The sequence below is a fragment of the Lemur catta genome, chromosome 11 (assembly GCF_020740605.2).
Source record: "Lemur catta isolate mLemCat1 chromosome 11, mLemCat1.pri, whole genome shotgun sequence".
Taxonomy (NCBI): domain Eukaryota; kingdom Metazoa; phylum Chordata; class Mammalia; order Primates; family Lemuridae; genus Lemur; species Lemur catta.
Genome location: NC_059138.1, coordinates 13557114 through 13572264, shown reverse-complemented (window position 1 = coordinate 13572264; position 15151 = coordinate 13557114). Strand labels below are relative to the sequence as shown.

At 41.9% G+C, this 15151-nt stretch overlaps 1 protein-coding gene and 1 pseudogene across 1 annotated transcript in view; one reads left to right on the top strand and one right to left on the bottom strand.

Annotated features, from left to right (window-relative positions):
• The window catches only part of AKR1D1 (aldo-keto reductase family 1 member D1), a 40780-nt gene extending 39191 nt beyond the window's left edge, over positions 1 to 1589 (top strand). The window contains exon 9 of the mRNA XM_045565324.1: positions 830 to 1589. Within this exon, the coding sequence (XP_045421280.1) occupies positions 830 to 872 (43 nt within the window). The 3' untranslated portion in view covers positions 873 to 1589. The remainder of the gene's footprint in view (positions 1 to 829) is intronic.
• Positions 1590 to 11432: 9843 nt separating this feature from the next.
• On the bottom strand, positions 11433 to 12289 carry LOC123646956 (annotated as a pseudogene).
• Between the last annotated feature and the right edge of the window lie 2862 nt (positions 12290 to 15151).

The window sequence follows — 15151 nt, the reverse complement described above, 5'->3', positions numbered from 1 at the left end:
CAACACTGGGGAAAGAATAACTTATATTGGAAAATAACCAGAAAAATAGACAAGGTGAAACTAAGATTAGGCCCCATTAATCATCATTTAGGAGTACTGGCCTGTGGTTCTTTTCTGTTTCTCATCCAATTGATCTTTGACATTCGAGAGCCTTTTAAAAAAATGTTTTAGAGTTCATGGTACTTGGAGAAAACTAAATTTTGCATGTCTTCCATGATAGGGACACACACACACACACACGCACACTGGAGACCTTTTATGGACTTTCACCATTGCTATTTAAGAGATAAATTCATCATCATCATCATCATGGAAACTCACTTTGATGGTCATCACCTTTCTAGATCTCAAACTTGCAACACTCAGGAAGTCTAGTGATGGGGCAAGTGAAAATGCTGATTAGGAGAGGGTGACACTGGCTGGTAATTAGAGTTCAGAAGAGAAATGCTCATGCAGTTAGTTCACTGGAGTAGCAGGCAGCTTGTGTAGAGAGCAGGAAGGAGGAAGGAGTTGGGAAGAGGCAGGCAAACAGAGACAGGCATGGCTCAACTCCGGTGTTTTTGTTCTGAGTGAAATGTTGCTGTGGCAGCAACCATTTCCCCAGCCCTAATACACACACTCACATTCACGCCCAGGGTGCTGTCCAGAGCTTCAGGAAAAGGTGTGGTCTTAAAGGAAAACAACAGAGGAGCGTAGGTAAGAAACATCAGGGGAATGAGCAGGAGAGAGGGAGAGAGCTGGTCAGTGAAATTCTCAAAGGATGCTGGTGACACATACAGCTGGGCAATTTTGGACTGAACTTTTTCCCTTTGGGGAATTGTTTTGGCAGGTGGTCTGATCACCCCGAATATCCATTCCATGATGAATACTGACTTCAGAGAGTTCCTGGGCAGATTTTTCCCTCTCATGTGTGCCAGACCTTTGGGATGGGTAGTTCCCAAGGATGTGGAAATGAAAGGGGTTTTACTATCCTCAAAGTGGTAATAGAAGCATGCTTAATTTTTGTGTAGTGTACGTGACTTTAGCTCAGCCACGTTGAAGAAAAAAATGTTTAAATCTGTTGAAATAATTCTTGAAAAATTATCAGCTAATATTTTATTAGATCAATGTCTTCTAGGCTCCAGACAGGAAAACATTAGACTTTAGAAAAGACTTCAAAAGCAACATACGAAGACAAGTGACTCATGAATATGGGTACTACCACTGGCAGTTCACAAGACAACAAAAAGGGTGGAGAGCTAGCTTGTGGCAGTGTGCTGCCAATGGCCTTGATGTCTGAACCATCTATTGTATCACAAACACAGACAAGATAAAGTACACTGTGCATTATTAACAAGGAAGTGATTTGCTGCACCTTGAGTAGAGAGAGAGGGTTAAGTGTAGAAAAGTCTTAAAATAAAGGCAATTAAACACCACAGTGTCCAGCAAAGCCATAATGATTTTGTTGTTTGTTTCCATCCAATGTGTGTTTGTTTAGCTTTTACCCAGCTTGAAGGATGGATACTTCCTGGTTCTCTTGCATCCTTAAAGGGCCTGAGTTTCCACATGACTGGCATCCATACTTGTGCTGTCTTATCACTCTTGCCCACATTGACCACAGAACCAACATTATATGAAGTGGCTTGAAACAACCAACATATACAAATAAAACCCTGCATCATAAAGTAGTCCAAAGACGGCTATTTTAAAAAAAGGCATTTAAAAAGGAGATTTTTAGGAGACATATTGAAAGAAGAGGCTTTATAAGTTTATTATACTTAAGACATTAATAATATTATTGGGATAGCTGTGAATTTTGAGATAGTAGCAAGTTCAAAAGAAGACTGGTAATTTTACTGTATGTAAATTTTTAAAGAGTGAATAATATTATTAGAATTCAGCAATAGAGATGTATCTATTTTCAATTCAACTGGAGAAATATATTTTATTCATTCATATTAGGTCACTCTCACAGGGCAAGAGAATACTTTAAAAATTGTTTTTGAGCTTGAGCCCATTATCCGCAGTGAGGTATCACAAGATCGTAAGAATAGCCTCCACATGTTCTCACCGTCAAACTGTCAACACTATGGTGCTCACACGGTAGTAATATTCTCCAGGGATTGGGGGGTTGGGGGGGCAAACTCACAACTAATGGTCAGAGTGTGCATTGTAGAGGGGAAGGGCAAGCCTCTAAACCTCACTTGGGTGAGGCAAAGACATAAAATGTAACTAAAACGTTTGTATCCTCATAATATCCTAAAATAAAAAAAATTGTTTTCCCAAGACCATTTGCTTATAGATAATCTTCAAGAACCTGAAGACATTTCTGAGAAATTATCACTTAAAAAATGTGATCTATATTCATTGTTTCCACTGATTCCAATATTAATACTTATAATGCTGCCCTCTAGAAAATATTTTGTTCACAAGAAGCAATAAAGTATGACGATTTGGTACATCTCATGAATCTCAATTCTGTTTATAAGGTTAAGGGGTGGGGGGAAGAATCATCTGAATCCAGTGAAATTAAAAGGCCCTTGAGTTCCTACTGGAAAGACAGGAAAGAAAAATGGGTACCAAATTAAAGAAGAGAAACTCGAGTCCTGTTTCCTGTTGTCAAAGACCTTCAAAATACTTCGAGGAGGCTGGTGTAGGGGTGGGAACAGAGACAACACCTATACAAACATTTTTAAAAGGTATTTTTAAAAGAGTCGTCCCATTTTTTAGCAAAAAAAGTATTTCTAAAGATTGGAGTCGTAACAGAAATGGAGGAGAAGGGTTGTAGACAAAATAGGAAGGTTGGGAAACAACAACAGTCTGATGTGAGCTTCTGTGTGTCCCTTCTCCCTCCACTCTTACCCCTCGCAAGCTTGACATCTGTAACTGGAAGAATCGTGTCCCACTAAAATTCAAATGTTGAGGCTGGGCACAGTGGCTCACGCCTGTAATCCTTGCACTCTGGGAGGCTGAGGCAGGAGGACTTGAGGTCAGGAGTTCAAGACCAGCCTGAGCAAGAGCAAGACTCTGTCTCTGCTGAAAATAGAAAAATTAGCTGGGCGTGGTGGCAAGTCCCTGTAGTCCCAGCTACTTGGAGGCTGAGACAGAGGATTGCTTGAGCCCAGGAGTTTGAGGTTGCTGTGAGCTACAATGATGCCACTGCACTCTACCCAGGGTGACAGAGGGAGACTCTGTCTCAAAATATAAAATAAATTCATACGTTGAAGTGCCAGCCCCCAGTAATCCAAATGTGACCTTATTTGAAAATCGGATCATTGTGTATGTAATTAAGTTCAGTTGAAGTCATACTGGTATCCTCATTAAAAAATGAAATTTGGACATAGACAACACACAGGGAGAAACAAAGTAAAGATAAAGGCAGAGATCACGGTGATGCCTCTACAAGCCAAGAAACACCAAAGACTGCCAACCACCACCAGGAACTAGGAAAGAAGTAAGGAACAGATTCTCAGCCCTCAGAAGGAATCAATGCTGCCGTCACCCTGATCTCAGCATATTAGCAAAGTAATACACCATACCTCAGTAAAGATTTCCAGTCTCTCCAGCTGACATTAGCAGTAAAAATGCCCTCACTTAGTCAATGGTTTGCTGAGTCCAGGTAGTGATAACCAATAATTTTGACCTTTGGGGGGCTTTTGCAACCCCAAAGAGATGTTTGTTAAATCAGTCTTCCTAATCAATGCCTTCTGGTCAGCTATGGAGTAAGATACATCAACAGTGATGCAACCAGCCTGAAAAAAATAAAGAGGAGACCAACAGCATGCCATGCTCGCCAGGCCATAAAGTCCATGACAGAAGCAGCAAGAACTTCCTGCCCCAGCAGCCCACACAATGCGTCTTGATCTGCCTATCCCTGGCTGTTCAGGAGGGCTCCCCGCCCCCAGGCACTGTTTTCCACAGACACAACATTTGGAGAGGCCATCAGAGGGGCATAGGCAGCAATCCCATGCCTTCAGCCCTCAACATTTTGTGGTATGTGCATTCTGTGGCCACAATCATGAGGATTGACAAAGGTTGGACAAACTTAATATTTCCAGGACTTGGTATTTCTCAGAATTCTCAAAATTTCAGACTTCCGCTGGTAACTTTAATGTCTGGTCCTTGAATTCGAACCCTCCCTGCATCTGAACTGTAGCCTTCATGTTTCTGCCTGTAGATACCAAATCCCCGAGTTCTCACTTAACTTCTTCCACCCTAGTCTCTGCCTCCCATTCATGAGAAATGGGCTGAGAGGGTGATGCCCAGCGGATAGGCTTACCCTCCTATCCTAAGCAGCATTTTGGGAAAAGGCTGTTTACAGTGCGTAATATCTCCTCTGGCGAGAGCTATGCTATGTAGGGGTTTCTCTCTTTCTCTGGACTGTTGAGGGTCTCAGCTTGTGCTCAGGCTGCCCTCCCTGCATTTACTAACACTGACTGGCTTACAGTAGAATTCTCCTTTTACAAGGCACATGATTGCTTGATTCAGCAGTTGTTGGTTGTCCAAGCAAATCAGACTCTCTTAATAAGGCCACGTTCTCTTCCCTCTTTGCCTTCTGCACCTCCAGCTCGAACCAAAGCTTGTTTCCTTTTTGCTGGACTTAACTGAAGGCCACAGGAAGCATCTAACAAACCTACCCCAGTGCGAAAGCTGGAGTCTGGACAGGCACATCGTCCAAGTTCCAAAATGTAAAAGTTTAACCTGTTATTTTAAACTACAGGGAAGACGTCCAGACTCGCACTGAGGACTGTCCTCCCCACTACACTTCATCCAAATTAACTGAGTCCATTCTAAATTTCAGGAGTGTTCACTTGTCATGCCCCACTTCCAAGTAGCTATTTTTCCATCAGTACTTTTTTAGTTGCTAGTGACAGAAACCCAGTTCAGACTAGTTTAAGCAGAAAGAGTGAATTCAATTTCTCACAGGACTGGAAACAAAGAAGTACAGGAGTAAAGTGGCTTTAAGCAGCTAGTGCTAGGGCTCAAATAATGTGCTTACAACTTGTGCCCATTTTTATTTCTCCTTGGGCTAGCTGTCTGCAGACAGCAGACAAGAATAGCTTTCAATAACTTTGAGTTCTCCTACAACCAGATTAGCAATCCAGCAGAAAGCCAGTCTTTTCTAATAGCTCAGTCAGGGAAATAATCCCAGGAAGAACTCTGATTGGCCAGTATGCATCATGCTTGACCCAGCCACTATGGCCAAGGGCAGTCGGAATGGAGGGGCCTCAGACAGAAACTCATCCCTGCAATAGAGGAGAAGGATGAGGGAGCTGGAGTGGGGTGGGGGAATGGGTGATGGAAGGCAAGGGATAGGAGGTGGGAAGGGAGGAGCATGGACGAGAAAGGAAGGTTTCAGGTGCCCACAACCCTGCCTGAATCACAAGGAATAGGTTCCCCCAAGAAGGGGAAAGAATTCTGAGCAGACAAAATAAGAGAGATCCACAACAGGGACTTTCAGAGTGTTGGAGCATTAGGTTTTAGCTTCCTGTTTCCATCACTTCAGATTCCCACAAAAATGACACAGTAGAGATCTCTATCAGAACTGAGAATCAGGAAAGTTGACTACCTATCAGAATGTATAAATGATAAGAACCTGTCAAAGTATAATTTTTTTTAAATTAAAAACATGATTCTCATAAATACAAAGTGAGTATATATCAATGATTTAATTGCCTCATTAATGATGGAGCCAGCAAGATAGTAAGAGAACTCCAAAGAGAATTAGAGACAGTGAAATATTTGCAGCAGCAGAAAGAAAATATGCTTGAATCAGAATGCTCATTTAGATCCCAAACTAGTTAGTGTTCTGAATGGCAATAAACTATATAACTTTTGAGTTCACCTTTTCTACCAGAGATAATAATTTCCATCTCTACCATAAAAGGTCCATTACCATTGTTATTAGACAATGCTAATAAGTTCTGTGAGTCCTTCTAGCAAGTTGTTGAACCTAAAGGTGGTCTTAGGGACCTCTTACCACAAATAATTAACAATAAATCAAAGATACAAAATTGATTTCTACAATCAAGCTAATTAACATATTCATCACCTCACATAGTTACCTTTTTAGAAAAAAATTTTCCTTTTTGTGTGTGGTGAGAATACTTAACATCTATTATCTTAGTAAATTTCAAGTATACAATACAGTATTATTAACTGTAGTCACCATGCTGTACATCAGATCTCCAGAACTTATTCATCTTCTAACTGCAAGTTTGTACCCTTTGACCAATATCTCCTCATGTCCCCACCCCTCCCACACTTGGTTACCACCCTTCTACTGTTTTATTTTGAGCTCAACTTTTTAGATTCACATACAAGTGACATCTTACACTATTTGTTTTCTTGTATCTGTTTGACTTATTTCACTTAGCCTAATGTCCCCCAGGTTCATCCATGTTGTTCCAAATGACAGGATCTCCTTCTTTTTTAAGGCTGAATAAAATCTCATTCTACACACACACACACACACACACATATACATATATATAGTAATTTCTTTATCCATTCATCCATTGACAGACATTCAGATTGTTTCTGTATCTTGGATATTGTGAATAATGCTGCAATGGACATGAGAGTGCAGATACCTAGCTCTTCAAGACCCTGACTTCTGCCTGGTGTGGTGGCTCACACCTATAATCCTAGCACTCTGGGAGGTCGAGGCGGGTGGATTGCTCGAGGTCAGGAGTTCGAGACAAGCCTGAGCAAGAGTGGGACCCTGTCTCTACTAAACATAGAAAGAAATTATCTGGACAACTAAAAATATATATAGAAAAAATTAGCTGGGCATAGTGGCACATGCCTGTGGTCCCACTTACTCGGGAGGCTGAGGCAGTAGTATCGTTTAAGCCCAGGAGTTTGAGGTTGCTGTGAGCTAGGCTGACGCCATGGCATTCACTCTAGCCCGGGCAACAGAGTGAGACTCTGTCTCAAAAAAAAGAAAAAAAAAATTTTTTTGAATTCTTTGTTGGACAATTTGTAGATTTTCATTTCTTTAGGGTTCATTACTGGAAAACTGTTGTATTACTTTGGTGGTAACATGTTTCCTTATTTTTTTATGTTTCTCGTTGCCTTGTATTGCTGTCTGCTCATCTGATGAAGCAATCACCTCGTCGAGACTTTACAGACTCGTCTAGGTGGGGAACTACCTTCACCAACTTATAGATGCAAGAGTGCTAGCTGGGTGGGGAGCAGTGGTTTCAGCTCTGATGAGTGGACAGTGGTATCATCTCTATTTAGTTCTGTATGCTGATGTCAGCATTGGCAAAGATTTCAGATGTCCTCAGTGGACAAGGCTGTGGCTGTCTACAGCAGTGGCAAGGGCTGTCAGGATCTTTGGTGGAAAAGGCTGCTGAGGTTTTCCTGATCTCTTTTTCTCTCATAGAAGAATTCACACCGAGGGGATCCCTCTCAATGTGAGGTCTGGCTCATGGGTAAGCTTGTGGTAGCAGTGGTGTCAGTGTCTGATGCACAGCACCTATGCAGCAGCTACGGAGCAAGGATATGGAGCATGGGCATGCATGGGAAAACCATGGCTTTGGGGTTTGCAGCAGCAGTAATAGTGGTGCCTGGGGTGCAAGTACACCTGCTGCCACATTGGTAATGGTGTGTGAGGCATGGGCACCACAGAGTGGCTGCAGAGCCTGGGTTTGGTGCACAGGCATATTCAGGGCTACCACCGCTTCAGGGACTAGAAACAGACACAACTGTTGCAGCAATGGCTCTATTGTCTGTGGTGCAGGTGCTTGCAGAGCAGCTAAAGAGCCCAGGTCTGGAACATGGGCACATGTACAGCAACAATGGCTCTGGGGTCCAGTGTACAGCTTGCTATGAAAGTGGCTCTGATGGCCAAGACATTGGCACTCACAGAGTGGTCACCTGAGGTCTACAGCACAGGTTCATGTAGAACAACCTCAGCTCCAGGGCCTGGGGCAGAAATAGCCTACAGCAGCAATGGCTCCAGTGTCTGAAGCATTGGAGAATGCAGTGCAGTTGTGCAGCCAGGTACACATAAAGTGGCCATGGGTTCAGGGTCTAGCACACATGCAGGGTTGGAGGAGGTAGCCCCAGTCCTGCAGTGGCACAGCAGTGGCTTCTCTGGGGGACCATGGTGGTGCAGTATCATATCCACTTCCAGGGGGTTTGTAGCAATGATGACTTTCAATTACCTCAGTGGCAAAAGCTGATGGTGTCCTCGACAGTTGTGTTCCTCAACCCCCAGGCTGCAGACCAGTACTGGTCCAAGGCCTGTTAGGAGCTGGGCCGCACAGTGGGAGGTGAGTGGCGAGCAAATATGTGAGGCTTCATCTGTATTTACAGCCACTCCCCATCACTTTGCATCACTGGCTGAGCTCCATTCCCCCCAACCCCTACCCCAGTCCATGGAAAAATGGTCTTCCATGAAACTGGCCCATGATGCCAAAAAGGTTGAGGAAGACTGCTCTATAAAACAGGCCACTGGGGACCACGTGGCTGATATTGATAGCCCTTGCCCTTCTTTTTTTCTAGCCATCTCCAGATGTTTCAGGTTTGCTGATCTCCCCAACGATCCTTTCTGGCAGGTACTCTCTGGTTTTTGCTGCACTGTGTTGCTGCAGGTTCTTAATTGGACCCTTAAACTCTACCAATGTTATTTTCATTTGTGAATAGCTATGTAATTGTTATTTTTGTGGAGGGATAAAGGCTGATACCTCCTACTCTGCCATCTTGCTGACGTTATTCTCTACTTGCAGCTTTTTAATTTTGTTTTTCTGAAGTTAGGATTCCATTTGATCTAAATTACATGGGGGGGGGAACCTAATCGTTTTCTTCCTTAACAACTCCAGGGAGAAGATCCTGTCTTTCTTTTAAGATCCTCAACAATTTTTATCTTTATAGTCTAGGAGAATTCAAAAAATAATTATAATAGCTAGTATTTCTGGTTTGAATACTGGGTGGCTTAGATTTCTTTCGGTGACTTATATATTAAGAGATGGAAAGAGAGATTAGGGCATTAGTTCTGATGGTCTCTTGGCTAGGGGTAGTGACAGGAGTATGGAACACTTTTAATTATAATCTCCTTCTGAGCACTCATATTTTAGCCAGTTTGAGAGCTGAGATGCAGAGCATGGTATGTGAGAGAATATGGTAGTGGTAGTTTTGAAAAAAGTACATGCACTTTTGTAGGAAACCCTTAAATCTGGCGATTTGTAGGAATCTGGCTATATTCCTACAAAGGAAATGTGATATACTTAGGAGGATGCAAGTCCCCTTTAATACTGTCCTGGGAATTTTCAGAAGAGGGATAAACTTATCAGAAGACCTGGAGCTAGGTAGACCTCACGTTAAGTCCTGCTGACAGCCATGTAGAGGTCAGGGAGGAGTGGCCTTATAAGGAGCTGGTGGAAATGATTAAACACATTTTGAGACAGGGTCTTGCTCTGTTACCTAGGCTACAGTGCAGTAGTGTGAACATACCTCACTGTAACCTTGAATTCTTGGGCTCAAGCAATCCTCCCACCTCAGCCTCCTGAAAAGCTGGGACTACAGGCCTGTGCCACCATGCCTGACTAATTATTTTATTCTTTGTAGATGTGGGGTCTCACTATGCTGCCCCAGCTGGTCTCATTCCTAGTCTCAAGCGATCCTCCTGCCTTAGCCTCCCAAAGTGCTAGAATTACATGTGTGAGCCACCACGCCTAGCCAAACATATTTTTTTAACTGCACTGCTATTTGATGTTGAGCTTTTTTGTACTGATATTTATATATGAGCCTGCTCTGTAGTTTTCTTTTATATACTTTTTAATGACTTTCTATTATCAATATTATGCTCATTTCATTATAAAAGAGAGATTTTCTTTCACACTCTCCACTGTGGAACAAATTAAATAAAATTAAAACTATTTGTTCCTTAACATGTTGGTAGAATTTACCTAAGAATTTTGTCTCTGTTGGCCGGGCGCAGTGGCTCATGCCTGTAATCCTAACACTCTGGGAGGCCGGGGGCGGGCGGATCCTTGAGCTCAGGAGTTCAAGACCAGCCTGAGCAAGAGCGAGACCCCGTCTCTACTAAAAATAGAAAGAAATTATATGGACAGCTAAAAATATTTACAGAAAAAATTAGCCAGGCATGGTGGCACATGCCTGTAGTCCCAGCTACTCAGGAGGCTGAGGCAGAAGGATCGCTTGAGCCCAGGAGTTTGAGGTTGCTGTGAGCTAGGCTGATGCCATGGCACTCATTCTAGCCTGGGCAACAGAGTGAGACTCTGTCTCAAAAAAAAAAAAAAAAAAAAGAATTTTGTCTCTGTTAACAGGGAGCCTGTAAATTTTCTATTTTATCTGCAACCAACTTTGCAAATTTATCTTTTTCTCAAAATTTATTATGCCATATAATTTAGAAAAAGTATTTATATTTGTTCATTTATTCAAAAAATATTATTTGTGTGCACACTCTGTGCTAGGCTCCATTCTAAGCACTTGGGCTACATCCATTAACAAAACAAAAATCCCTAAGTTCTCAGCACTTAAATTATTATGATTCTTTTAATTTTTCTATACCTATGGTTATTTTCTCCTTTTTATTCTCATTTAGTGTATTTCTGTGATTGTTCTCTTTTCTATTAATTAATTAATCAAGTTATTTCTTCTTCTTGATTTCACTTAGAGCAAATTTCACAAAACAAAATATATTGATTAATTCTGCTGTTTTTCTATTTCCTAATCCATTAATAGCTCACTTTCTTTTACTGATCTCTTTTATCCGTTTTCCTTAGCTCGTTGATAAGGTTTTAACTTCTTAGGTTGAATGGCTATTGCATTGACTTTTTGGTTTGTTTTTCTTCTTGTTGCTTAGTAATATAAAAACATTGTATATAATAAATTTTCCTCTGAGCATTGTTTTAGTTAAGATTTCATAAATGTAATGTTTTTAATTTTGTTATTATCTAGATATTCTGAAATCTGATTTTGGTTTCTTATTTCATTAATAGTTGTTACAAGAGTTCTTGTGTCATTTTAATTTCTAATATTAGAGGTTTATCTTCTAGCTTTTATATATTACTTTTTTTTTTAGAAACTGATGTCTATTTTCTACCAACCTTATTTCCATCTTGCTTAAGGGCCTGTAGAAGAACAGATTAAGACCACTTTGTGGGCTGGGCGCGGTGGCTCATGCCTATAATCCTAGCACTCTGGGAGGCCGAGGCGAGTGGATCGCTCGAGATCAGGAGTTCGAGACCAGCCTGAGCAAGAGTGAGACCCCGTCTCTACTAAAAATAGAAACAAATTAGCTGGCCAACTAAAATATATATGGAAAAAATTAGACAGGCATGGTGGCACATGCCTGTAGTCCCAGCTACTTGGGCGGCTGAGGCAGTAGGATTGCTTAAACCTGGGAGTTTGAGGTTGCTGTGAGCTAGGCTGACGCCACGGCACTCACTCTAGCCAGGCCAACAGAGTGACACTCTGTTTCAAAAAAAAGACCACTTTGTGGTTGTTCCTACCACTTCAGTGGCCTGAGCAGTGGAAACTGCAGAGCAGTCGTCTGTGGCAGGCTGAGTACTCCAGTTGTCCGTGGGGAACTATTGGCACAGAGGGCACCTGCATACCTTCAGACCGGTCTGTGACCTCAGGTTGAGTAGCAGTAAACTCTGGAGCTGGAACAGTCCAGTCACCTTGAAATTCCTCCTTGGTCACAGCCTTTTCAGTGGCAGTATGTTCTTCCTTTTCAATCTCTTCAGAATCTCTGTAGAAGCAGAGATCAGGCATGACCTCCCATGGGTGTTCACAGGAAATGGTGCCACATATGCACAGACCTTCCATGTCAGACCCACTGAGTGAGCTTCCTTGTTGCATGGGATGGCGATCTCCACGAAATGCAGAGGAGAATCTGTGTTACACAGAGCAATGGTGGGCAGTTTAACATAAGATGCCTCTGTGAGAGGCTGGTGGTCAGCCCTGGGATCAGTAACCACCAGAAGACTCAGCTCCTAGAAGGCTGCCTGGAACTGGTTAGTGAAGGGTCAAGGAATGAAGCAACCAGCAATAGGAGAGGCTCCAGTGGCAGCAGCAAACTTCAGCACAACCCACTGGTCAGTATTCCTAGAGCATAAGATACTGACATCAGCAGGGTTTTCAATAGCAACAATGACATGAGCTGCCAGCCGAAGTTTTTCTCAGGTCCTCTTCAGATTTTTTATTTAGATGCCAACACTTTTCCTTTTACAGATGCACTGTTCCATTTGGAAGTGCCACCCAAGTGGCTTCCTGATACAAAAAATTTGAAGACATCCTTCTTCATTTGTAGGACATCAAGGGCTCCAAACATCATGAAAGTTTCCCTTTAAGTTACAACAGGAATCCACAACAACGCCATACAAACCCTTCTCTGGGTAGGACAGAAAGGCCATATTTTACTTTTAATCACGCTGAGCTCAGCTAACATCATCAATCAATGTTTTTAATATTTCATGAGATTGTGACAAGATATATTCTATTTTAAAGTATTGAGTTGGATATAATGGACATATAGTCAAGTGTTACAGATTTTTATCATCTAATATTGGAAAAGCTGTGTTGAGTGAGTGGTTTTATTCCTTTAGCATAGTGGTTCTTAACTGGGGGCAATTTTGTCTGACCCTCCCCCTGGGGACATTTGGCATTGTCTGGAGATACTTTTGTTTGTTACAACTAGGCTAGGGGACAGAGAGGTGGCATTAGCACCTAGTAGGCAGAGGGCAGGGATGTTGCTAAACACCCTACAATGCGCAGGACAACTCCCCACAACAAAGAATTATCTGGCCCCACATGTCAATAATGCTGAGGTTCAGAACCCCTGGTAACAACAGGAGTCTTTCTTGATAGATGTTAAAATATACTGGTTCCTAATGCCATAATTTCAGCTTATTGCATATAACTGAAAACTAATCCATTAAAGCTCATTTCTACAGCACTTAAAGTAAACAGCCCATCCTTTATAATTCGTCTTTTTTTTAACGCATTTTATCTTTTCTCAGCTTGTTAAACTGAAAACGAGTTTCATGCTTTTAGTATTTGAGTAAAACACACGGACAAATGAATCCCAATGAAAATTAGTTCACGCAGGAAACAGAAATTATAAATTATTTTCCCAGGGTAAGTCAAGAGAAAATTGCTCTGATAAATAACAGACTGCTATTAAAATATGGAAGCAAACTGAGAGATTAGATTAAACTGGTAATCTACTTTCCTATCTACTCCAAATTTCTTAAAATAACTATGCAGAAAGCCAATTAAAAAGACCAAATTCATACCACCTCTAAAATAAAGAAAGGGCACCATCAGTGAATCCAAAATCCTTAAGGACAGAAAGCAAAAGAAATTAGATTGACAAAGCAGTAAGTGTAGAGAAAACTGCAGTCCAAAGCACTTGCAGTAAACAGCTACTGTAGAGATAAGAGCAATTTTAGACACGTTCCAACCTTCAAGTCAATTAAAAATTTAAAAAGTAGATGTTTTTAAAGAATCATCAGATAATTCACTAAAGAGCCGCACTTAAAAAGTTACAGCAATGACCTCACATTCCACTAGTGCTATTCCTTCCCTCCAACACTGATCCAATAGCCATACTTGTTCTTCAGGCTGGGTCCCACTTCTTTGTGATTCAAGTGAATACTATACTTGAAGAAGATGGGTAACAGAAGGATTGAGACTGGAGCAAGAAACAGAACACTGCCTGGGGCAACTTCAAAGGACCACACAAAAGGCAGGAGGAAAAAAAAAAGGAAAAGCACGCAGCTCATTCTGGCATTTACTTCCAGGATAAAGCTATGGAGTGAGGGAGGTGGGAAGATGTAACAATAGGAGGTGGAAACAGGAAGACAGACGTATCAGTATTAAAGGGACCTCTTGGGTTATATAAGGACCAACGCATTATAATATGTCATGTATAATTATCCACCTAACATCTCCCTGGATAAGGCAAAGCAGCCAATGGCATGAAAAGAATCAAAAAATTGTCATGGAAACCCTAAGACTAGCTTTCTTCTCTTGCCAGCTCCACCTGCCTTCTGGGCAAGGAGCCTCTGAAAGGAAATGTTAAACAGCAGAGTCAACTGTGGAAAGCTGAGAAACAATTGCAGCACATAAATTACAACAGCCAAGTGCAAGGAAGATCACAACAGTTTTGCCTAAAATGGCCTCTTAGGCAACTAAGAGTCTAGGAGGCAGAACCAAAAGGAAGAAGGGAGGGAGGGAGGGAAGGAAGGAAGGAAGGAAGGACAGACAAGACTCCAAATATACTGATCACTACCAAAATTCCACAAGCGTTCTTCAAAGGTGTGTGGCATGAAAGGATTACCCTTATGCATAGATGTTATCAGTCAAAGCTACACCTGAAAATTGGCACTATCAATTTCCACCTCCATTCCTATGCTCTTTGAACTGGACACTGCATTCCAACCAGGTGTTAGAAGACGTTGGAATGCCCCACACATATATCCCTTGGAAAAAGTCCCTGAAGACAGATTTTCACTACATAATGTAAAAGAGCAGCTCCATGTTGGTTCATGGAGACCTTGTACATAACCACGTAGGCAATATAAGCAAAGTTTGAACTGCAGCTGATCTGAGTCTTGGCCAAACATCCTGGATCCTTCTGAAACATGAGTCCATGGGAGGCTTTTGAGGAGCTCATTTCTCACTCACTTCCCTCTCTGCCAAGGATGCTGTAATGAAGCATTGTCCCATGTCCTCCCTGGTTCTGATGAGGTATAAGGCTTTCTGTCACCTAATGAGGTATAGCCGCAGGCTATAACTGGGCAGCAGCACAGTGGTAGCTCCCAGCAACAGGATGTACCATGTTCATGTTGCAATCATCTGGAGCCTTTTCTTTGGGCGTTACCCTACACAAGGGAGTAAAGATAGGAGACTGTCTTATTATAAGGGACACAGAAACTGAAGAGAGGAGAGAGGGGGGGGGAGAGAGAGAGAGAGAGAGAGAGAGAGAGAGAGGGAGAGAGAGATTATGATGCTATATTCAAAAGAAAATCATAAAATTAGATTTTAATAATGATTCCCCCCGAGGGTCCTGATGGTATATATGTCTTTCTTTCTTTAACTGATCAATATTTTGAATAGATCCTGACACCTGTTTCCATGTTGGTTTGCTGCTTTATCACTACTACAACTCTAACTTACACAACAGTTGGCA